This window comes from Haliotis rubra, unplaced genomic scaffold (assembly GCF_003918875.1).
Source record: "Haliotis rubra isolate DU_JTF1 unplaced genomic scaffold, ASM391887v1 Scf819, whole genome shotgun sequence".
Lineage (NCBI taxonomy): Eukaryota > Metazoa > Mollusca > Gastropoda > Lepetellida > Haliotidae > Haliotis > Haliotis rubra.
In genome coordinates, this window is record NW_025767545.1 from 366,669 (window position 1) to 391,946 (window position 25,278).

General features: G+C 38.1%; 1 protein-coding gene across 2 annotated transcripts; it reads right to left on the minus strand.

Annotated features, from left to right (window-relative positions):
- Window positions 1-5,273: 5,273 nt before the first annotated feature.
- LOC124261963 (snaclec coagulation factor IX/factor X-binding protein subunit A-like) lies at window positions 5,274-15,459 on the minus strand. 2 transcript variants are annotated; one of them, XM_046696324.1, is made up of 5 exons: window positions 15,367-15,459; window positions 10,285-10,362; window positions 9,422-9,665; window positions 6,362-6,538; window positions 5,274-5,562 (listed from the first exon to the last, which is right to left on the minus strand). In XM_046696324.1, the coding sequence occupies exons 3-5, from the start codon at window positions 9,657-9,659 to the stop codon at window positions 5,348-5,350; spliced, it is 630 nt and encodes a 209-aa protein (XP_046552280.1). In that variant the 5' UTR covers window positions 9,660-9,665; window positions 10,285-10,362; window positions 15,367-15,459; the 3' UTR covers window positions 5,274-5,347. The 2 variants fall into 2 exon arrangements, with proteins under 2 accessions (XP_046552280.1, XP_046552281.1); XM_046696325.1 differs by lacking the exon at window positions 10,285-10,362.
- Window positions 15,460-25,278: the final 9,819 nt, after the last annotated feature.

Consider the following 25,278-nt stretch of genomic DNA (forward strand, 5'->3'; position numbering starts at 1 on the left):
ACATCAAATCTCAGTCACTATACTGTACCTGAGTTAAGACACGTCCCTACTAAGTACCATAATCTTGAATGCAACATCAAATCTCAGGTCTCCTTTATTTTTTCTAGTACATTTAGCTTCCTCTTCATAAGAGGATCAAAGCACCTTTTGGTTGTTGTGTTTCCTTGCAATCGGAATTTCCACGAATTGTTTGTTTGGTATCATACCAAATCGATAGAAGACCTAGGACCTCAAACAAAGTGGTAATACCAGTGTGTACAATTTGCGATGCGTAAAGAGATCAGTGCGACATTGACACATTATTGAAATAGATGAGAGAAGATATAAAAAATACCCGCAAATGTCTATAACTCGTGCACCTACCTTCCACCCATCGGAATGATACCTGAATGCTCACAGCTCAGTGCGTCCCTTGTATCTGAGGTAAATAATCGTAATCCAATAACCTTTTGAAACCATGTGAATTGGAGATGTTTTATAATTAATTCCCTGTGATCACAAGTAATTTAAGATGACAGGTTGTTGCTAACAACAATGGAGCTACTTGTAAAGCGCTGTAACCCAACGAGTTCTGGGTATAATCTTACAAACACAGGGTGAATATCAATAATGACTTCTCAGGTGTGTTTGACTTGTACAGAGGTTACATTCATTGTCTAAGAAAGAGACTGATGGAAACACCCACTGACAGCAAGACAGAGACTCCTTCAACATGTTCCCTCGGGAACATTATAGTTGATTACTATATAGCAATAGAACGTTGGACGCTGATCAGTAAACACCTGCTCTCATCAATACGGGGGCGGTGGGGTAGCCTAGTGGTTAAAGCGTTCGCTCGTCACGCCGAAGACCCGGGTTCGAATCCCCACATGGGTACAATGTGTGAAGCCCATTTCTGGTGTCCCCCCCGCCGTGATATTGCTGGAATATTGCTAAAAGCGGCGTAAAACCAAACTCACTCACTCACTCTCATCAATACAGCGTGACTGTCTGACGCTTTGCATTTGATAGTAGCACAATGAGCTGGAAGAAGATTATTCATTAGCTGCAAACGTACTTCATCGCATAAAACACAATGCCTAACGCCTGCAATAGTGATACCGAAGGATACAATAAGAGTTTACGAGTTGCCACTGGAATACCAGCTGAACATCAAGCGTCCCTTACTGAATGCAATATTGTCAGACAGAACAAGACCACCCATGTCTACATCGAACCTTGAGCAATAGGACAGAATCATTTATACACACCTAAAACTCATCCTCAACACATCCTTTGTCATGAATTTGTTTCAGAACCAAGATGAAAACATCAAAGCTGTAGATGTTTTCATATTCAGAAGAATTAAAATATCCATCTCAAACGATTGTACTCTAATAGTTTCTAAAAAATTCAAAAAGTGTATTGGCAGCGTGTATACTCTCAAGTGTTCATTCATGTTCATTACTACTATATCTTATGTCGTGGTTGATGACGCGTTTACTTTCTTGTTTCAAGCAAACGTTGATGACGTTGGCTGTGTGTTTAGATCTCTTCCTATTGCTGTCTCATCACAAGTTGATGGTTTGTAAATGTTGTTTATGCATTTTGAAAATATCATTTTTTTATTAATGTGAACATTCCAATTATTTGTTTATCAGCAAATTGTTTAATGCTAGTAAACCTTTCATGAATTTGTGATCTATTCTGTTATTTGTCATCCTGACGGTTTTATCATTGTGCGATTGTATAAAATACCTGATTTGGTATGTGTGCTGCATGAAACACAACCTCTTTTCTGGAGGAGCGGGTAAGGGGCCGGAACAACAGATTCAGTTTCATGGAAACCAGGTAATAAGTTGGAAACTAGGTTGGAAACAACAATAAACTAAGCACCAGCAGGAGCCTCCATGGACGAGTGGGTAAAGTCCCGACATGGATACCATCTGGTTACTGGTGCAAAATGTAGTTTCAGTTTTAATGGAAACTAGGTTATAACTTGGAAACCAGGTTGAAACCTACAACAAACTAAAACACGGAAACCAGGTTGAAACCTACAACAAACTAAAACACGGAAACCAGGTTGAAACCTACAATAAACTAAAACATGGAAACCAGGTTGAAACCTACAATAAACGAAAACACGGAAACCAGCTGGATCCTGCTGGAGGAAAGGGTAATGAATCGCACTGGAAACCAACCGGAAATGGTGCAAAATTCAGTTTCAGTTTTCATGGAAACCACAATGAAACTATAGGAAACTACCTGGAAACCAACTGGAAATGGTGGTTTCCATGGCGTTTCTTCTCAGTTTCAGTGTTCCGGAAACCAACCAACCCTTTTTGTAGTGAAGGGTATTTGGTATTTGCGACATAACGATTTTGTCCTCTGCGAACGTTATCAATGAACTTTGGCGTCAGGTTTAATGACGATCAGCTCAATGTTTCTATATTTCATACTAAGCCAAAATAAGGCTAAGGTTAAGTTATATATAATTACTGGGAATGCATTACAATCGATTATAAGCAGGGGTGTGCAGGTTGATGCATTGATGATGTTTTGGAGTCGAGTGAAATCTGGAATCTTCAAGGACATCTGTAGGCAAATCAAGAATTGTTAAATTCTAGTAGACTATACAAGTGGGCAAGCGTGTGCCTCTTTGCATCTCACATTACAACAAGGCCAGCGTTTATGTGAGGATCATATTTTCACCCTGGATACTGCACGAAAACGTTTTGGAAAGGAAATTAAAAGCAGAGTAGGGTCCTTTTTTTCTAAATTGTAAAATCGAAACACCAGGAAGTAACACGTCTCGGATAGCTGCTGGAACACATTTCATAGGGCTAAGTTGATGAAGACATCCAAAGGCAGTTCCACTTGTAACAGTTCTTAAGAAAGCATCAGCTCATGCATAAAGAGTTTTGAAAAGGCCATGTTGTGTTAGAACATTAGTGCATCATATTGACAATCAGCTTATCATTTCAAGTATGTTCTTGTGGATGTCGACCATAGATGTTATGGACACCAGTGAACACATGGGTTAGAATTGACCTTGAGCCACCAACTTGTAAGGAGACGCAGGGGATATGATCCTCGGGCTTGTTGAAGAACTTCTTTGATGAACATCGAGAAGCCGCGGTGGCTGAGCGGGTTAGGCGGCTGACTTTCTGTGGTGGCGATTAGGTGTCTGACTCTCGGTGTGTGGGTTGGAATCCCGGATCGGAATCAATCAAAAAAAACCCCACTAAAATGTGTACTTTACTAAGAGAGTGTTATCCCAAATATACCAAATGTTACTTTGACAACTTTCTAAATGGCAGTGTGTATTCATCCGTGAAACTTGAATTTGAAACTTTGAAACGTACGGAAAATACAAAATAGGACATTCTGTAGTGGTGGCAAGAAGAATTTGACAAGTGCTTGTGGAGGAGAAACTTTCATAAATTGGATTTATGTGGTTTGTGTTTTGGAATGGAAACGATTCATTTTGAAAAAATATGAGAGGTAAGCCACAAAGTGACAGTTGGATTTTATTGTGATTTATGATACAATTGACACCCGTGAAACCAGGATGCTAGAAACACACACTACATGCAGTCGCACGTGCAGCATGCTTTCTCGTTCACAAAGTCCCAACGCAAGTGATGTGTATGAAGAAGTCCATTTAGGATGTAAATAGACAAACATTGTACAAAATAATAACGGAAAATACAAATTAGGACATGCTGTAGTGATGGCAAGAAGAATTGACAAGTGTTTGTGGAGGAGAACCTCCATAAATTGGATTTATGTGGTTTTGTGAAAAAAAAGAAGAAAGAAACCCAAACCAAAATAACAACAGTTGATCATGGATTTGGAATGGAAACGATTCATTTTGGAAACATATGAGAGGTATGTGACAGTGTTTTTTGTAATCTATGATGCAATGGTATTATTAGCACTTCGTTGCATTTAGGTATGCCCATCAATAATTATTGTCTTTGAATTGAATATCGGAAATATGATACCGCTTCATTTCTCTGCCTATCACATGTATGAGTTGATAGTGAATAAAAAAGAATGTGAAGAAATGAAATGTGTCCTTTGTTTTTGTATCATCAGTTTGAAGACACATTATAAAATTATGCTATTATCCACCGAATGATGCGTCAACAACTATTTGGGGTAACATTTCGTCTTGTTCATCTACGCAATCTTACAAATTATATACTCTTTCAAATGTAAATCTGCTATTCCTTCCCCAAGCATATTCATTTTGAATTTTAAGACCTCATAATTATTCTACACACTTACTGATAATGTAATATCATATGAAAGTAGTTAATCTTCGAAACTAAGTTTCAGGAATGGAAACCAAGAGTATACACATGACCATAGTTTCTTGTTGGTTTCCATTTCCGGAACTATATGTTTACAGTATCCATTATTGATTCTGTTAGGAAACTAGGTTACCCAGTTTCAATGAGTGGATACCAGCTGGATGCCAGGATGGTCAACTACATGCCAAACAATTGCAAATTTTAAGTTACTTAGTTCAAAACAGTGCACGGGAAACCAACATGAAACTACATTTTCTGATTTTATGTTGGTTTCCATTTAATGAAACCTCCAATTGCAAATTCCAGGAATGGAAACCAACAAGAAACCTATAATCTTAGTTTCTTGTTGGTTTCCATTTACAGAAATGCAAAAATCAAAGAATCCAAAATGGAATCTAGTTGGAAACTCAGTTTCAGTGAATGGAAACCAACTGGATTCCCCAATTACCCACTATACGGATGCTTTCCAGGTTTCAGGAAAGCAAGTCATTTCTGTAGTGAACTTGAGTATGCTCTGGAGTACCAAATTAGTTGAGAAATGTTGACGTTATAAGCCGATGTGTATTGCTCGAAAGGACCGCCTCCGTGATGTAGTGGTTAGAGCGTCCGCACGGAGAGCGGAAGGTCGCGGGTTCGATCCCCGACCGCGCCATACCGAAATACGTTAAAATATGGTACTTGTTGGTCCCTGCCTGGCGCTCGGCATTAATGGGTACAACAAGGACTGGTCGGCTCGGAGTCAGTATAATGTGTCTGAGTGTGGTATTCACTATTCATACTTCACTGCGGCATGGTGTCTGAGTGGGCTAGCACTATAAAACTAGCTTAAGTCTGGGCTAGTACAAGCAGCCGCACACACACATCCACACGCACGCACGTCGTCATATGAGCGAAATATTCTCAAGTACGACTTTAAACCAAATTTCACCTCACCTCACCTTATCGCTCGAAAGGAAGGGAAATTTTACAACTTGAAAAAGTGTTTTTAATAGCATAAAGACAATAGGTACATGCAATATATGATAATGAAATATCAACTCCAGTGTATATCAAATGGTACACAAGTTCTGCTTGTTGAGGACCCGCTCACACACAGATGGACGCTGAGTATTGCACCCATATTTAAACCATTGCAGGTATGCGCCATGCATCAAGACACATGTCCCAGAACTTCCAGAATACCAGTTTGTATAACTTTTAGATGTGCCTTTGTGCCACTGAAACACCCCGTCCACCTTCTTCAGACCAATCCACATTCCAGTTCCTGTGGAAATATAAATAAGATATGCATTGTTTGTTAAGGGGAGTGAGTGAGGGCGGGTTATGGACTTGTGGGAGTGAGTGAGGGCGGGTTATGGGCTTGTGGGAGTGAGTAGGGATGGGTGATGGGCATGTGGGAGTGAGTGAGGGCGGCTTGTGGGCTTGTGGGAGTGAGTAGGATGGATTGTGGGCACGTTGGAGTGAGTAAAAGGGTTGTGGGAGCTGAAGCTGTTATTGTATCAAAATGTGATGATGGAGCGCGAATTGAGTGATATTTTAAGATTTGTCAACATTATTCTTGCTATATGATGGCAGTTTGTAAACATCCGTGTTCTTTATTTGCAAGGTGAAACATTGACTTCCTGTGCAAGTGTTTGTGACAGGTGCAGCATACTCTCACCTTTCTAACGAATACTTGTATCGTCACTCATTGATGGTAAGTCACAAACACATGAGCTCGAGTTTTCCGCTTATTTCTTTAGTTTGTGCCGTATTGGCGGTTTGTTGTGTGAAATGGGTTGTTTTAGCGAAAGAAAATTTGCCTCAATCGTGGACGAGGGATGCAGGTCAGGATTAAAAGCGGATGTTCTGGTTACTGTAAGAAAGTGTTATTTGAATGCTGGAGTTGTGTACGTGCGTGGTATGTAGCATTGGGCTTGCTGTGGCCCTTTGGAGACAGGGTTGGGCATTTTTGAGGCAGTAGAGAAGAAGGCTGAGTTTGTATTTCAGATGAAGCCGTATATTCTAATAACAACCTACACGGATTGGGGTAAGGCGACAAAAGGAGTAAAATAGTATTTTACCAGCACGGATGACAAGCGTTATGACGAGTTGATCCTCCATGGCGCTATAGATGTTGAAGAGCCGTCCTCCTTCGGCCTTGCACTCACTGGTAGCGACGGTATAGGATCGTGATTTTGTGTTCAACCTGAAACACTTGGACGATGGTTTATGATATATCCATTGGCTCGGACAGTCGCCTGAAACAACAAGAAGTATTGTAATATAACCCATACACTTCAATGTTGATTTCACATAACAGGATCAGTCTCTCAAGCGTTTTTACGTTATAACAACCAATAACATGTATTCATTGTAGGCACTTGTGTTATGGCGGTTATTATCACATCGGGTTCAAACTATTTGTGTCTTTCTTGCGTTTTAATATCACATCAGGTTCAAACTATTTTGTGTCTTTCTCGCGTTCTAAATAGAAAGAACTATTGCATACTCAGAAATACTTATAAAAATAAATGTAGGAAGTGGAAAAGAATAAACTAACAGCTAACAGCCAGAAAGTTATATAACTCTAGACACAATCCTAAATCATTTTGGAAGGAACTGAGAAATATATCTAATCCCAGGAAACCACCACCCGATATTTCTGATGTATAATGGTTTAATCACTTCAAATCACTGTATGATAAAACTGATCTTACTGATCAAGATTAAGATACTTTTGTTACATGTGCTCCACATATATGTCCTGAATCAAGCGATTTTGAGAAACAGATTTTGGATTCTCCAATTAAAGAAGAAGAAATTTTCGATGCTATTAAAAGGTTAAAAATTGGTAAATCGTCTTGGGTCGACAATTTACTAGCAGAAATGATTAAATCATCGGAAAAGGTCGTTATGCCATTTCTTCTCGTATTATTTAATACACTATTTGAGAGCAGCAGCTTTCCAGATGCTTGGAGTAAAGCAATAATTGTTCCATTACATAAGAAGGGTGATATCCACAAGCCAGATAACTATAGGGGCATTTCATTCTTAACTATTTTAAGCAAATTATATACCAGCATATTAAACAATCGTTTAACACAATGGGCAATTTTCATGAATAAGATATCAGAAACTCAAGCGGGTTTTAGAGGAGGTTATTCTACCATAGATCAGTTTCACGTTGAATGCACTTATTGAAAAATGCTTATGTAAAAAGAGAAAAAAATGTTTGTTGCTTTCATAGATTTTAAAAAGGCTTTTGATTTAATAGACAGATTTAAATTATGGAGCTTGTTATCAAGCTACGGCTTGGGTGGGAAAATGATGCTAGCGCTAAAAGGTATTTACTCTTCCGTTAAATCATGTGTGCGATGTAATTCACATTTAACAGACTACTTTAACTGTCCTTTTGGTCTAAAACAAGGTTGTATGCTGAGTCCAATCCTCTTCTCTCTGTTCATAAATGAGCTTTCTATTGAAATTTCACAAAATGGAAAACACGGCATCCAGTTATTTCCCGATATGATAGAAATTTTTATGCTACTTTTCGCTGATGATGTTATTTTAGCTTCAGATACTAAATGTGGTCTTCAAAATCAATTACATATTTTAGCATTGTATTCAGATAAGTGGGGTTTAAACGTTAACCTTGATAAATCTAATATTGTTGTATTCAGGAGGGGAGGTAGACTTAAAAGTACTGATGTATGGTACTTTCAAGGCAATAACTTAAAGATAGTCAATAGCTATAAGTATTTCGGTTTTCTATTCACGTGTAATATTAGCCTGGGCAAATCGTTATCCGATCTCTCCTTGCGTGGTAAAAAAGCATTAATGGAATTAAATGGCAACCTTAGAAAAATCGGTTCGTTATCACCGGATATCTTTTTCAAAATATTTGATAGTCAAATACAATCTGTCCTATTATGTGCTTCAGAAATGTGGGGATATAAAAAATATGAATGCATTGAAAAATACATCTTTCGGCTTGCAAATTATACCTAAACGTTGGACCTCAGACACCTAACGTTATTGTGTATGGTAAATGTGGCCGTTTCCATATTTTTGTAAATGCAGCTGTTCGTTGTCTTAACTACTGGATTAAAATAATAACAATGCACAAAGATCGCATACCAAAGAAAGCTTATGAAATGTTACTTAATCTCGATAACCTTGGCTATGAGACATGGGCTTAAAACAATCGCTATTGGCTCTTTTCTTATGGATTTGGATTTGTTTGGTTATCACAAACTGTTGGAAATCGTGTAAGTTTTAACGCGTTTAGTGGATGTTTTTACACAAAACTGGAGATCCGATCTTGACAATAGCACATGTTATGTTTTGTCATGAAAATCCAAACGTTTATTAAACCCTGAAAAATACCTTTTTGAAATTGCAGATTATAAATTACGTAAATATTTAGTTAGATTTAGAGCAGGATTACTAAGGTTAAAATTTAATGAAGGACGATGGTGTAAAATTAACGCAAATTTGAGAACGTGTCCTATCTGTTACGGAGGTGTAGAAGACACAAACCATTTTACTTTCATTGTCCTAGATATGATGACTTACGTCGTAAATATTTACCAAGTGATTTCAAAACGAATATGCATAACTTTAAGAAACTACTTATGACAAATAACGTACATAGTTTGAAAATGCTCAGCCTATATATAATGCATTCTTATGAACAAAGATGTAAGCTATTACAAGAATGATAATATTAAATACCATATTATACTTTTGTATTATCATATCATATCTTTATCTACTTTATCCATATTAACCTGTATTATATGTTCAGATTACCTGTATACATGTATGCAGATGGGCAAATTGTATTTTAATGTATGAAACTGTTATGTAAGGGCCCGATGGCCTTTGTACGGAAATAAAGTGTTGATTGATTGAACAAATGTCATTACAGGTGCTAATAGTTATGTGTGTTAAGGTAGTCAGCATTAAGTCCAGCCATTACCACACTATATATTTTCAATTTCCTGAGTTTGGCGGTTGCTGCTAAATGTCATTCTGACATTGGGCTGAAATTTGTCCGTCGGTGTTTTGCAACGTAACATCAGCTTTCACTACATGAATTGTTACCCCCTTACTTCAGATAGGTTTACTAGCATACGTACTCCTGCTGAAAGCAATATGAGACACCCCTTGTTTCGCAACGAGGTTTTCCACTGTTTCGTCGAACCAAAGATCACTTTGGTAGCACAGCTCAAGGATGCTATCATAGAACACGGATGCGCATGTCCGATTGTAGAAGCAGACGTCAACACAGTGAGCACGTGACAATGAAGCTTCAGGGTCAAGGTCAGTGGACAGAAGGTTGTGGAACAAGATTGTGACTGACAGTGTAATTTCCATGGCAACCTGTGAGATGTAAGAATGTGACGTTACGTGAGCGAGTGAGTTAACATTTTACATCGCTCCGTCAATATTACAGCCATTTAGCCATGAAAACAAACAATTCTTTTTAAAATTAAGACACAGATATAGGCAAAAGATTCAGTCTTATTAATTATAACCAGGCCACAGATCATAACCAAGGTTTGAACTCCTTCTTGGGGACCAGTACGTAAGTCCCAAACTTTTCAAAGTCAATTTAAACTTACCAGGATTTTTAAACGTAGTATTCTTGTTATTTTAATTTTGGCTAACATTTCTTACAATCGCCAGCAGCTGAAGGGATGGTGTCAATCCAACTAGGGTCCATGCAGATAGCTACGGTACTGTAAGTCCCTATGGTCCCTAGTATAATGATCTACCTTCAGTTGTTGGCGATCTATAGCCAGTTTTTATATTATATTGTCCAAATAGTTTTAATTCAAATTGTGATATTCTAGTTGTTGTACTGTCCTCCGTCGACAGGTTTTTATAATATACATACATTCCATTTCAATGTCATATATGTTCTAGTCACGATATGACTGAAATATTGCCGATGTGACGTTAAATATTAACTCACTCACTTGGGGATCAGGGCACTTACAGTACATTTACTTCCTGCTTGATCCCGCAGCAGGATTTACGTCATCACATTAGTCATCAGTGGCTGTAGGTTATGGTGCTAGCCAATAATAAAAAACACAGAGCAATCAATGTTCTAAAACGACAGTCAATATTACATACTTTGATCAAAAATGGACTTATGTTCAACTGTCAGAAGGACAAATGATTACGCTACTGTAAATGCTCTTGTGTCACAACCATCTATGATTTCAGCTGATCATAAAATTAAACTACATGTAATTATAAAACACACACACGGTACATCGATTATTCAAAATTTATCCATCTGTTCAATTTCTCTTAAAAGCCAAGAACTAAATGATCGTGGGCATTACTAAGAAGAGCTTTAAAGACGTTGAATAATAGTAGACATCTACATAGTCAAGCAAATCATGCCCGACTGTGGTTCTCTCATCACACGGGACACAGAATGGTGGATCCTCAGCCTTCAACGAGTCTTTGAATGGTTAATACGACATCTTCATCATTGTGACCTCATCAAATCAGAACTGACAGGCCAAGCAGGTGTAACCAGAAATTTGTTTTACATGATATAGCTTATTTAGACCTACCTCGTTGCCCGGTTTTTGCAATGGATTTCTGGTGTAGATTCTAATGACATGTTTGATCACTGACACCACTAACACCAGAATTGGTATCAATAATGGAAGCGTTTCCTTGTCACCTGACGCAGCACAGCAGTGCTAATGCCACGCCTCAACACACCTGCGACAACAAACCAGACGTGACGACACCTGTGAAAAGTAACACCGAAAGGATCCTTGAAAGTATTAAGAACTGTTAATGTTTTCATGGCGTAATTGGGATAGAACCGTGTTGGACGCATGCAGGGAGGTGGGGAAACATTGATTTTAGCTCTAAAACCTTTCCACGAAAATCATGGGACAATCTTAATGATCCACATTGTTTTTACTCGTGAAGATCCGGGTTAGGATTGGTCTTCTGCAACAAAGGCTTGTAGCGAGAAGCGACTAAGGAGATCGGGTGGTCAGGCATGTAATCATATCCCAAATCGATGCTCATGGTGTTGATCACTGGATTATCTGGTACAGACTCGATTATTTACAGACCACTGTCATATACCTGGAATATTGCTGAAAGCGGCGTTAAACAACAAAGAAAAGGCGTGTCGTGAAAGCGTGTATATGTCATTCTACGGGTAAATCCACATATATACTCATGCCAATAATGGTTGTCACCCCCCAACCCCACACACCCCACACACCCTCTTCAATAAAAAAATTGAAGGGTGTGACAACCATTATTGGCATGAGTATATACTGACTGGCCGTGAAAGCGTGTATTTAATGTCATTCTACAGGTAAATCCACATATATACTGACTGGCCGTGAAAGCGTGTATTTAATGTCATTCTACAGGTAAATCCACATATAGACTGACTAGTCGTGAAAGCGTGTATTTAATGTCATTCTACAGGTAAATCCACATATATAGTCTGACTGGTCGTAAAAGCGTGTATTTAATGTCATTTTACAGGTAAATCCACATATATACTGACTGGTCGTGAAAGCGTGTATTTAATGTCATTCTACAGGTAAATCCACATATAGACTGACTGGTCGTGAAAGCGTGTATTTAATGTCATTTTACAGGAAAATACATATTACCAATCACACATCTTTACTCAATCTGCAAGAACATTTTGTCCTACTGCGAAATATGGAGCTTATGAAAAACTAAGCATTAGTTTCTTGGGGTAACGTTTGTCTTTTCTTTCACAGTCAAGCTCTGTACACAAGATAACGTTTGCACACATACTCAAAGGTAACATTTCATCTTATTTGTGGGTTCAGTGTTATGTCAAAAGGCGGAGGCTCAATCCGCTTATGCTGACCTCAGACAATTGTATGTCTCATATTTCTTGTAATGGGCCGATCCAGTCTGGCATTGAATTGGTAGATTAGTAAGCTCCTCACTTGAATATAACACCATTGTCTCCCTTTCTTGAAGCATGGTATTTTGAAGGATTCGCGTGATTTTGGTGAGAAGGATCGTATACCCAATATACCACAGGTCTCTTAACAGACATGCAATATAACGTCCAATTTACAATCAGGATCAATGTGTTTCACAACGCAGGTACAAATGTGTCTCAATAACATTCACAAATGGTAACTCGAAATCGAGTTTAAATTTCCTAAATCAAAAACTGATTGCATACATTTCAACAGAAAATATAAGCCGCATAAAGTCACTGAAGTATTCTTAAATGGCACCCACATCAAGGAGGCCAATTTCTTGGGACATATCCTTGACTCTCGTTTGACATTCCTACCTCACATGCTTAATACCTTATAGGGAAATGAATGAAGGGACTAGACGTGTTTAAAGTCGTTTTTAATTCGAAGTTGGGAGATGATCAAGCTCTCCTACACTTATATATACTCTTCAAAAAAGAGAAAAAACTTGACATAAGCCAAATTTGAATTTTAGGCAAAATATTTGACACAAACCAATCCATGCTGAATCCCAGCATGTGGGGGAATGGTTGCCGATGACAAAACGTTTGAAAAAAGAAACGTTTAACAAAAACGTAACGTTACACTCACGTCAGTAGTGATTCGCTAAAACGCACCCTACATGACATGCACGAGCATCATGAAATTGTGTATCACACTGAACTGAAGTCTATGACTGTAGGCTTTAAAAAGTCACACCAGTGGTACTCCACATGCATTGCTTTAAGCCACTATAGACGACAAGAGAATGAAAAGACTGACAGAAGTTCAACGACACAACGCCATCGGCCGTTTACAAGGACGGACATCGCAGCATGATGTGGCAAGGCACTTCAGCGTGTCCAGACAGACCATCTCAAACCTATGGACCGATACAAAAATACTGGGAGTGTTAATGACAGACCCAGGTCAGGTCGACCTGGAGTTACCACCGCCGCCCAGGATCGCTACATAAGATTGAGTCATTTTCGTTCAAACACCACGGCCGAATCATCCACAACAATCCAAATACCTGGACTGCTCCGAATCTCCGACCAGACAGTGCGCAATTGGCTATGGAAAGCCAGACTTTTTGCCAGGAGACCAGTTCAACGTCACGTCGTTCCCTACATCAACGTGATCTCTGGAGCATGACAATGCTCGACCTCAAGTTGCACGTGTTCGACAGGTCTTCCTCCAGCAAAACAATGTTCAGTTGTTACCTTGGCCTTCTCGATCACCGGATTTGTCCCTCATTGAATATCTATGGGATACTCTTAATCGACGCTTGCGCCAGCGTAATCCGTCACCACAGACACTACAAGAACTGCACACAGCATTTCAGCAAGTGTATCAAAACATCCCTCAAGACAGCATTCAGCATCTCCTTTCTTCTATGGGTCACCGCTGCCAAGCTGTTATCGATGCTCATGGTGGTCACACCAGATACTGACATTATACTCTGACCAAGTGGCTTTAATAGCCCTCTGTGGTTTTACCAAACAATTTCTGGATAATCATGTTTTGGAAATTTGTAAAGTGATGATTTTACTGTTACTGAGCAATGATGTCATGTTTGAATCAGTTATATGCACTCAGTAAGTAACCTCCAAAACAGCATGTCAAGTTTCTTTTTTTTGAAGAGTATAGATCACTAGTCCGCTCAAGTCGATTACGGCTCCGTCATGTAGGGTGGAGCCTGTAAAGGCAACCCTAAACTAGTTGAATCTGTCCACCACCAAAGTCTGAGACTTTGCCGTAGATCTTTCTGAACTTCCCCTTTTAATAGTCTTTAGGCATGAGGCAGATGAGCCTTCTCTTAAACAACGCCGAAATAAGCTCCTTTTGTAACATATTACAAAACTATATTCCAGTGAATCCAAACTTGCGTACAATCGTCTTTGTGGATATCTATACTCTCCCCAAAAAGATACGCATATGTGTATTTTCTGGATCAGTTGCAGCCACATTTCACAGTATCAAAGATCAAATGTCTGTTAACATGTATAGTGTATTCAAAGTTTAATGTGTCAAAGCATCCATTCCCAGTGGAGCGTTGTTTTCAGTATCTGTTATGGCCACCATGAGCTTCCAAAACTGTTCGGCATGGACTGAATAAGTCTTTGAATTAGACCTTGTGGAATTCTGGCCCATTCCTCTTGCAATGCCTGCGACAGTTAATCTAAATTGCTAAGAGCTTAGATGTCTGCGTGTCCCACATCATGACACCATCACCACCATAATGGTCAACCTGGGCGACACAATTATGGGCAAAACGTTCATTTCGATGTCGATGTATTCTTCCGTCAGAGAGCGTGATTTGTCACTGAACCACACACGTTGTCGGTTTTGTAGATTCCAAAATCGAACGTTATTGCACCACTGGACCCGTCGACGTCGATGTAGTCGTCGCAACACAGGGCCAAATAGGTCAAAATAGGGTCTTCTGGCTCGAAGCCCAGATTCACCTAAACGATTACGAAGGGTTTGAGATGACAATCTCTTCAAACATCACCTAATACAAATGAAGGGAACACCGAAGTAGGTATCAATAAATTACATGAAATTAAACCAACTATCGGTTACGCCTAATCAGGTGGTCAGTATTGATAAGAGGAGTTCTTATCAAGACGGTGTCGTATTGCCCATTCTATATATACTCATGAATACCTGTTGAAAGGTGAGGATCCTCCATGTGGTATCTCTGGTGATGAGAGAATCACGCTCAAGCATGTCCTGCTTGACTGCTTATATTTTTCCATCAATAAGGACAACTAAGTGTCAGAATCGTGAATGCAACATCAAATCCCAGGTCACCTCACTTTTTTCTAGTTGATTTAGGTTCTCATAAGAGGATCAAAGCACCTTTCGGTTGTTGTGTTTCTTTGAAATCGGAATTTTCGCGAATTGTTTGTTTGGATGCATACCAAAGCGATTGAAGATCTAGGATCTCAAACAAAGTGGTAAAGTCTTCGTATTCAATTCGCCGCAAAAAATACGATCTGTGGTACACTGACATATTCTGGAAATAGATGACACAAGGTATACAGAAAACCATAAATGTCTATCACCCGTGCACCTACCTTTCACCCCGCAGAACGATACCCGATGCTCACAGCACCGCGTGTCCCATGTATCTGAGGTAAATAATACTCGTTGTCCCATAACTGGTTTTGAAATCCAAGTGCATTGGAGGTGTTTCTTATTAATGTATTGTTTCACTTGCTGTATTCACGAACAGAAACCGGTTCAAGAAAGACGATGCATGGTAATTGCCTTTACAAAAAGTCCAATGTATGCACATGAGGATAGAGTTCTCTAACTTGCGTAGAAAAATCAATGAGGATATCTTAGGCGAAGAGAGGATGAATAACGTGACATTTGAACCTCATGGAAGATCTTGAAACTGTAGATTTCATTATTTACTTTAGACTTTTGTATCGTACGAGTTTTGTATCTCACAACTGTTCGTTCATAATGGTTGCGTGGACAATGTCGTCAATGTTGTGTGAGTTTAATTGTGCGTGTTTGAAAATCGATGACAAAATTATTGTCTGAAAATTCGCATCGGTGCTAAAACATGTATGAACATATGCTTACTATATATGAGGATTTAGTATGGAATCCGAGAAGGGACATTGTCGCGTTGTCGCATTGTTGCCCTCTCAAAAACAAGCAAAATGAGGCAAAATTAACCAAAGCGCCCATTTGTCGCATTGTCGCATGTCGCGTTTTGAATAATATTTTTCTATTCCTCCAAAGGGACATAGCGACAATTTTCAAGGTCAAAATATGTCGCGTCGTCGCATTGTCGCCCTATCTAAGAAAAAAGCCTAAAAATAGACTAAAAAACGCGACATATTGACATATGTAAATTGTCGTTGTTGCATTGTCGCCCTTTCGATTACCGGTGCGCATGCGTAGAAAGTCAATTACACTACGCATGGGCAGGAAAAGTTATACTCAATTTCAGACTTCACTGGTCTTTGTTACCTCCAATGGTTTTAAAATGAAGAAGTGCTCGTAATGGCAATGGGGGCTGCTTTTTCTTGAACTTAATGCAAATCTATCATTGTTGCTTTGAAAATTATTTTATATATTGTAAATGTAATTAGCCAATCAAGTGTGTTTTTTAACAATATTTCAGTGGGTGCTTTCAACTGTCGAACATAGTGTCAGCTTGATATCGGTGAAATGTCCAAAATGATGAATGTGTAAGGTGCTGGGATTCGAGCCTATGATCATAGTTATCTGGTGTGACTAAGAGACACAACTATGCACAACAAATTGCCCCGCCTTGAATGACAGGGCCACCGTGTGCCGTCATTACAAAGAATAGTAGCACTAATAATTTGTCTTGCTGCTAAAACACTGATTGGCTTAATACATTTACAATATATAAAATAATTTTCAAAGCAACAATAATAGATATGCATTGCAGGTACGTGTAATTTATCATCATTTTATATTCAAATTTCGAAAGTGTAAAGACTGCAGAGAACGTTATAATTTATGTATTTTTCGTTTGTTACAAAAGTGAAGACAACATGTCTTGCCTTTGGAGAACGGCATGAAATATTAAAGTAATCAACAAACAATCACCCATCAATATTATCAGTCAAAACCTTGGCAGGACTCTTCATCGTAACACTAAAGGGACTAACCGATACATTGCTACCTTGAGGAACATCCATTTCTTGATCGAAGACATCAGAAAATGTGGACTGACTGACTGAGTTTAGTTTTACGCCGCTTTTGGCAATATTCCAGCAATATCACGGCGGGGGACACCAGAAATGGGCTACTCCACCTCCCAGAAAATGTGGAACCGACTCTGACTTTAAAGTTCCTGTCTTCTGAAAACCGTGCAATAACATTATGGTATCGTAGGCTTTTTCCAAGTCAGAGAATATAGATACAACATGTTGATTATCAATAAAACTATTTCGGACAAATGATTCTAATCTCACAAGATGATCGATAGTGTTTCTCTGATGTCTACAAACGAATTGGACATCTGTTATCAGATTATTTGATTCTAGATACCAAACAAGGCCCCTTTTAATTTCTCCATAGTTTTACAGACACAGCTTGTTTATGCTACTGGTCGCTAGTTTGAAGGGTTTGTTCGATCCTGGTTTGGCGACAGAAATGGTAGCAGCTTCATGCCCGGAAGGAGGAAACTTACCTGTTTCCCAAATAGTATTAAATATACATATAACAGAGCTAAAAAGGACAATTCTGGGAGATGCTTCAATAACTGGTAATGGATGCCGTCTGGCCCAGATGCTGTATCATAAGGCTTATTTAAAGTCTCACGTAATTCAGTCAAAGAAAATGGTTCGTTATAATCTTAGGAATTATCACAGATAAAATTCAGAGGTTTCTTTTCTTGGTAACTTTAAAACTTCTGACATTTAGGATCATTGTGAGCAGATGGTGACTTTATGCTAATAGTTTCTGCCAATTTATTAGCAATGTCTTCTCTAGATGTTAAAGTATCATTTTTATATTTGAGACGTTGAATACTGTTCCAGACCTTCTCCTTTTATTCTTCTGATCATACAAAAATATAATCTACAGTTCATCATGTGAAGGATGGTGACAATTAACTTTATTGTTAACTGTCATTGCAAATAATATTACCGAAACTCTTTCCAACATTCTTCATCATCAACTTATGTCGAGGAGACATAAACTCAGACAATGGTGAAGATTTTAATGACTTATTTTCATTACATGAGTCACATACTGCCCTTCAGCAAAGGGCACTGATAATTTTCACTATCACCTCCTGAAGCAATTGCCCGAGTCATGTTAATTGATAAAGATGTCATCACAAATAATATTACCTAAACTCTATCCAAGCATTCTTCATCATCAATTATGTCGAGGAGACAAAATTAAATTTCAACTCAGACAATGGTAAAGACTTTAATGACTTCTTTTCATTACATGAGCCACATACTGCCCTTCAGCAACGGGCACTGATAGTTTTCACTCCCCCAGCAATTGCCCGATTCATGCCTCGAAACCCTGTAATATATTTTGGATCAAGTATGGACTTCAGGGACGTTTCCACCTTCATTGTAGTCCCAATGCCATAGCCTGACCGGAATCGCGCGGATCCATCTAATTACATACCAATATATCTAACTAGCTGCCTGTAAACCCAATGAACAAATACTAAATAATAGATTATTTGGTATCTGAAAACCAATAACCTAATTACAAATATTCAATGTGTTTTCCGGAAAAATCGAAATACTATTGATAGTTCAGTACAATTGGAATCCTTTGTTAAAACGCTATTAATTAAACAAATGTCTATCACTCGTGCACCCACCTTTCACCCAGCGGAATGCTACCTGGATGTTCACTGCACAGTGCGTCCCTTGTATCTAACGTGGGTAATCGTTATACAAATACATGTCTTGTTTGTCTTATACAGTTTTGTGTGCAACAACATTATTCGAGGTATTCTTTTTGTCTGTTCTTTGTGTAGGCTAGGTTAATGAATATGCATATCACGTGCAGTTCATGTTAGTGGGCATTTTTGTTTGGCTGATTGAATAATCTGCTCAAACAAGATTACACGTCGTGGTGTCTTGTGGTTTCCATTGCAATTTGAGAGTCATGGGAAGCCTGACCAGAGTAGTGAACAAATTAATTTATATTTGTTTGTAAAAACATGGTTTATAATGTTGTTAGGTTATAGAATCTCAGTAACATATATGAACCATAGTGTTAGGATAAAATGTTTATTTAGGTATTATTTTATGATGTTATTTTAGATACACCAAACATAGCGATACATTTACGTGTGTGTGGGGTGGGGTGGGAGCGTGTGTATGTGGTGGTGGGGGTAGGTGGGTGTGGGTTAGGTACGTACGTACGTTCGTATGTATGGCCACTTTTCCTATTAAGGCATAACCTCTGTTGCCGTCTTGCAGAGACAATGGAGTCGCTTTGTCTTATAGAATATGAAATGTTTAAAATAGAAATAAAATTCTCGTGTGGAGAATATATCTATTGTATATGCCATATACACAGTATTATTGTGTGAAACAATTGAAAGGGAAATTGTTTGTCATCAATGTGTCTAATTATTGTTCAATGTGATGGTGTTGGTGTTGGTGTTATAGTTTTAGGGCAACGTGGGCCAATAAGAGTCCTATTAGCGCCCGACACATTGCTTGACCCAATGAATCACAAAGTATTATATCGCCAAATAGAATCGTTTAGATAACATAATAGAGACGTCAGGTTTAGTAGTGTTCCTTTGGAAAGACAGAAACATATACGATTAATTACGTGGAAGTAGAGAAGACGTAACAAGAAGAACCTCTGCTTCATATTATAGATTAAAACCTGTAGTCTACACTTCCATTCCTGAAACATGAAATACTCAGTCAATAAATAAAACAGTAGGTCAACATGACAGAGCGTTAAATGATTTATAATCAGCACTAAATCTGTCCAAGCCATTTGAGTGAGTGAGTGAGTTAAAAGTGTACATCTCGTCGGCAATATTACAGCCATACAGCGATGAAAACAAGGTAATCATTTTAAAATATCTGTCGACAAAGGACCAAGTCATTTGAAAACCTTTCTAAATTACCGCATATTTTCCAGATGCAAAGACAAAGTCTAAAACTGCCCGTTGACATTTTTATATAATTTCTGTGCATTAATTCAGCCTCGTGTCATGATATGCCATGACCACGTTATTGCGTTATATCATATAACATGATCCACATGTACGCGATTCGTGGGCACAAGCCTTAGAATGCATTGGATTTAACTGACTTTTAATATTTACTTGTGACTTTACACGCTGATCATCGGCAACATAGATTTTTATCCCCACCGTCTCTACAGCGGTAATATACTGTGGTGGGATACTCTGTTGGGTTTAGAGAAACTCTGTCGACTAATGAAATTGTGACTTTGTGATCTGTTGACATAAGGCTTTGTAGACTTGAGATTCATGGGTTTTTTGTTTTGTTTTTAGGTTTTAGAGTCTACCGCTGACTTTTCGTAATTACCCTAAATGAAGATGATGACGTCACCTGTAAATAATTACATCTCGTTTAATGATTGTTTGAATTCAGAAAAGAGAGATATGTTTGTATTTGAGTTTCTATTTTATTTTTGTAAACATGACTTTGTGAGTTTGTGTATATACATGTAAGTTTATTATTGAACTGTGTGGTGTGGTATGGAGCATGGAAGAATGAAAGACTGGCTTTGAGTGTGATGAGAAATTAAATTAAACCCTAATATCCAGGTAGTAATATCAGCATATTAACATTAATTTAACTTTTTTCAAAAAACACATATTCATAAATAAAGTCTGAATTTAAAAACAGGATGTCGTGGCACTATTAGGTACACTTGTGTCTAGACTACATTCTCCTTCTGTAATACAGGGTAGACACTCCAAAATGATTCTATGGTAATGGAGAAAAATAAAAATGTCAAAAATGTGTAAATAGCAAAAGGCACCACTTTAGGTTCTGTTTGATATATCTACCAATTATTGTTGAAATATACTGAGTGAGTGAGTTTACTTTTACGCCACGCTCAGCAATATTCCTGCTATATGATGGTGATATTTAACAGTTTTCGAGGTGTGATCCGGAAACGAAGCCCACCCCTTCCTTTTGAGACTACGCACAAATTGTTTCCTTGGAAATCAAGTAAAATATAGATGCCAAAAATCCGCAAATTGCAAAGGCACCACTTTGAGATCTGTTGGATATATCTGTCAAGTGTTACTGATATATATTGAGTGGTTTATGTGTTGTGCTCTGGAAACGAAATCCTCCCCCTTTCCCTCCAAATAGTTTCCATGGAAATCGACAAAAACATAAATGCCAAAAATGTGTGAATACACTCTTCAGTGAAACGAAACGGTGATTTGGAGAATATTGGACTCACGTAGCTGCGGCAAAAATAATACAAATATACTATTTCTTTCCAAAACGTCATCTTTGTGTGATTGTTAACAGCTTCAGCGCCAGGAACGCGGCAATTTGAACTTCCCCCCTTGTTTTAGAAGCGTTTGAAGAAATATTCGCCAAAAGTCACCAAGATAAATAATGTAAAGTGCACGTGCAAGTAAGCGGAAAAGCATGTCGATCACTATAAAAGACAAACGTTGTGTTTAATTTTGTCATTCGTTACTGCCTGGGAACAAGGGAATTAATCGTGCAACAACTGAGTGCCGCCAATCGAAACATCACCAAAGGCAGCCTAGAAGCAGGGGAGTCGCAGTCAGCATTTCAAAGTTCATCAGAGCACAATATCTCGCCTTTGGGGTCGTTTTCTGGGTATCTTCCCATTATCAGTATTCCATGTATGACTACTCACAGTTTGAACATAAACACATAACACACCTCTACACTTAATAATGTACTGTACATGTATAGCAGATTACTCCGAGTTTGTCTACTCTTTGAAATAATGATGATTTCGTGTTTAACATCGGCTTCAGGCTGTAGCCTATGTCGCCGACGGGATAGGTGGGAGCTAGTTTAATAATTAATAATTGAATAATAGGGGATAAACCACCATGTAAATGAAGGGGTGTTAACTTACCTTGAATTTAGAATGAAAATGTTTAAAAACATGGTAACTTACCTTGAATTTAGAATGAAAACGTTTAAAAACATTATAATCAAATTTATAAAAACCCGAAATGATCATTTATCAAAAAGTATATAAATCACGTTTATTTTGTCTCAGCTATGGCTTGTGTTCAGCGAGCTGAGTTTGCGAAAAGTTCTTATCAGGAATTCCGAGTGTGGAGGTGTGAAGTATGTTGTTCCAAGATGCGATATCCAGCGATGGATCCAGTGTCAAGGTGTGGGGTGCGATATCCAGCACACAAATATCTGATTTAGTGGTGGTTCAGGGGAATTTGACAGCAAATCAGTACATCAACGAGGTCCTTCCACGTCACATGCTTCCGATTATGGACCGATGGAGGGAGGTATTCCAGCATAACAACTTTACTTCACATGCAGCACGCGTCACGATCCGCTACCTTGCCAATTCTGACGTCAATGTCTTGCCATGGCCTTCCTGATCACCAGAATGTTATGAGAGGATAATGATACAGCCTAGCTTTGCTAGAATGCTCGAGAACTGTGTAAGAGCTATATGGTTGTTGCGTCGTGCGACGGACTTTTCATATGACTGGATTTATACACATCTGTCTGCCATCATCGTCAAGACCGATGGTTCTTGCCTATTCGTCTACTGTCATTGTAAACAACCTTCAGTCAGTATTTATGCTCTCACTGTTAATGTTAAGACTCTGGTGAGTTGATATTTCATATTTGTGACCCAATATTTTAAATTTGTTACTTAATTGCATTGTACTAGAAATCTGTATTGTCTTACATTGTATTTTGCGCATTGTTTATTCAATATATTATTGAATATTTTGGACTTAAGTTCTGTTTTGCTGGTTCAAAGGGGATTCTTAAACCTTTTGTCACGGCAAATTATTAACCGAAACAATATTTACAGAATGTTCTGAGATCTTTCATAACAGATATCTCTTTACATTTAAAGAATGATTTAAATGTTAATATATTTGGTCTTTATAAGGAAGCTGGTATATGTATTCATCTTTCTTTTCTAAAAATATGTGCATTTAAGAATATACCGGTAATGAAAATCATCACCCACATCATTCATATAACATAATTTACATTTTCTTTCATCTATTGGTATTCTATTCCATCTTCCTTTTTAAACTGGTAAATGGTAGCAAGAAGAACGAAAATGGAAAAAGGGGATAACTTTGTTGAAGGGTAGGGACGTTATATCATTTTCAAATTGAGAGTTCAAAAGAGAATATGTTTGACCTTTTTGGAATTTTACAGATCTGAGGTTCTAATTGAGGCTACTGTCGTTCTTGAAGCATAAACATTATGAATGACAACTTCTTGCTTATTGCTTAGAGGGATGTAGATTCGTACACCGTATTCAAGCTAAAGGTGACTATAAATGAAGAGAAGTACATATACATATGTATATAAGTTATGACAAACAGCAGACTAACATTTCCACTGTCTCTCCAATCTTCGGAACCATCCTCCAAGCTAATACACCAGAACTTGTCATCCATGAAGCTGTATGCTTCATTTGTTACTCGCCAACTTCTAGAATGTAGATCAAACAATGCTTGTCGTTAAAACACGGAACAAGTAAGAATGTTTTATTTCATTAGACCACGGCAGGTTCCAGTGTGCCTCATAGAAATGCAGCTCGTGTCGTTAGGGAATTAGTAGCATTCTTTATTGATTAAACGTAAAAGGTTACAGGCCAGATCTATATATAAAAAACATGACATAACACTTCGGTATTTGATAACTCTAACATACAATGTTGTTACAAGTATATATGTAAGCACTGAAAAGCAAGCATGTGTCCCCATGCGAGAAATTATATTTTCCAAATGCTGCTTTGGTATAAGAGCATTGACAGATTCAGACTACTAACGTCACAGATTCCACTGGGCGTCAATGAAGAAGAAGAAGTTTATTGCGAGCCGGAGGCCTAAAATATGATAAACATCTTCTTCTTCATTGGGCGTCAAAGACAACATTTAGTCATGTAAGGATGAGGTTTGCAAGATGAGCATACAGGTACGTCTATGTGCAAGTTAATCAAATACATCACATGATATTAACACCTGAGGTATTTGTTTTGCTGGAAATCTTTATAATTTCGAATTATTGTGTGTGATACAGTGTCCAGGGGATTTGAAAAAAAAGCATGGGCAAAACTATACAAGACCATGGGTCAAATTGACCAAATATCTTATTTATAATACTTTATAGTGTATAATAATATATATTTGCAATACATGTAGTTTCACCATTTTGTCTGCGCTAATCCAATAAAGAACGTCGGTGCAAAAGAATGCCCTGAATGACTATCCTCAGAAACAATACAATAGTAAATCATACAATATGTACATAACACACACGATCAATGAACAAAGGATGTCGTTCAGAATCATAAAGGGGCTTTAGAAAACCACACCTATTTAATAATTGCATTACATTTTTGTCTATATACATAGATAAAACAGTTGTAATTCAATCAGCATGTTGATCGCGAAAAACATAATTACAGAACACCGCCTTAAAACCAAAGTGTGATTTCTTGTCTTTATGTGCAAGTGTATGCTTTTCCTTTTTTAAATAACATCCTCTTGACAAGACATTCTTTCCCTATACGCTACGAATTTTACAAACTGATTCGTTCATAAAGAACTTAACCCTTTACAAACACGTGCATGAACACGTGTATTAGCTGGTGAAGAAAAGAACACCCAAGACCTTCGTACCGCACATTGATACCGACTCAATCTAATCATAACATTAAACATTGTTGTGTCGATCTTATGGTTATCTCGAAGTAAAAGCTGGGTCCCGGTGTATTCCTTAAAGTGTACCTAATAAAATGACTCCAAACACATTTGATCAGGAAAGTTAAAAAACAAATCTAATTGGAGTTTTGCCAGTAATGATATGTTCCAGTACTGCTGTTTTTCTTTCAGTTGCAAAATTCAATAAATATACTTAAAATATCAGTAATATCTATAATAAATATTGCAAGGAATTATTAATAAGATTAATAAAAACTTTAAAACACTTTATAACCAGACTGTGAAACAGGATGATAAATCGGCAGATTTGTTGGTAGGTATTTCCGGTGTTCCCTGCACACGGTAATGACCGACCGTGGTGGCCAATGATCAAAGCGTTCGCTCGTCACACCGAAGGCCCGGGTTAATTTCCCCGTGGGTACAATGCGTGAAGACATTTTCTGGTGTCTCTGTCGTGATATTACTGCAATATTCGGGTGGTCAGGCTCGCTGACTGGGTTGACCCATGTCATTGTATCCCAATTGCATAGGTCGATGTTCATGTTGTTGATTCATGGATTGTCTGGTCCAGACTCGATTATTT

What these genes read in the sequence shown, in the direction of transcription:
- LOC124261963 (XM_046696325.1), bottom strand. Translation starts at nt 9,659, where the DNA reads ATGGAAATTACACTGTCAGTCACAATCTTGTTCCACAACCTTCTGTCC. An exon ending in TCATATTGCTTTCAGCAGGA is followed by an intron (nt 6,539 to 9,421) that starts GTACGTATGCTA and finishes TTGTTGTTTCAG; the next exon opens with GCGACTGTCCGAGCCAATGG. An exon ending in AACGCTTGTCATCCGTGCTG is followed by an intron (nt 5,563 to 6,361) that starts GTAAAATACTAT and finishes ATATTTCCACAG; the next exon opens with GAACTGGAATGTGGATTGGT.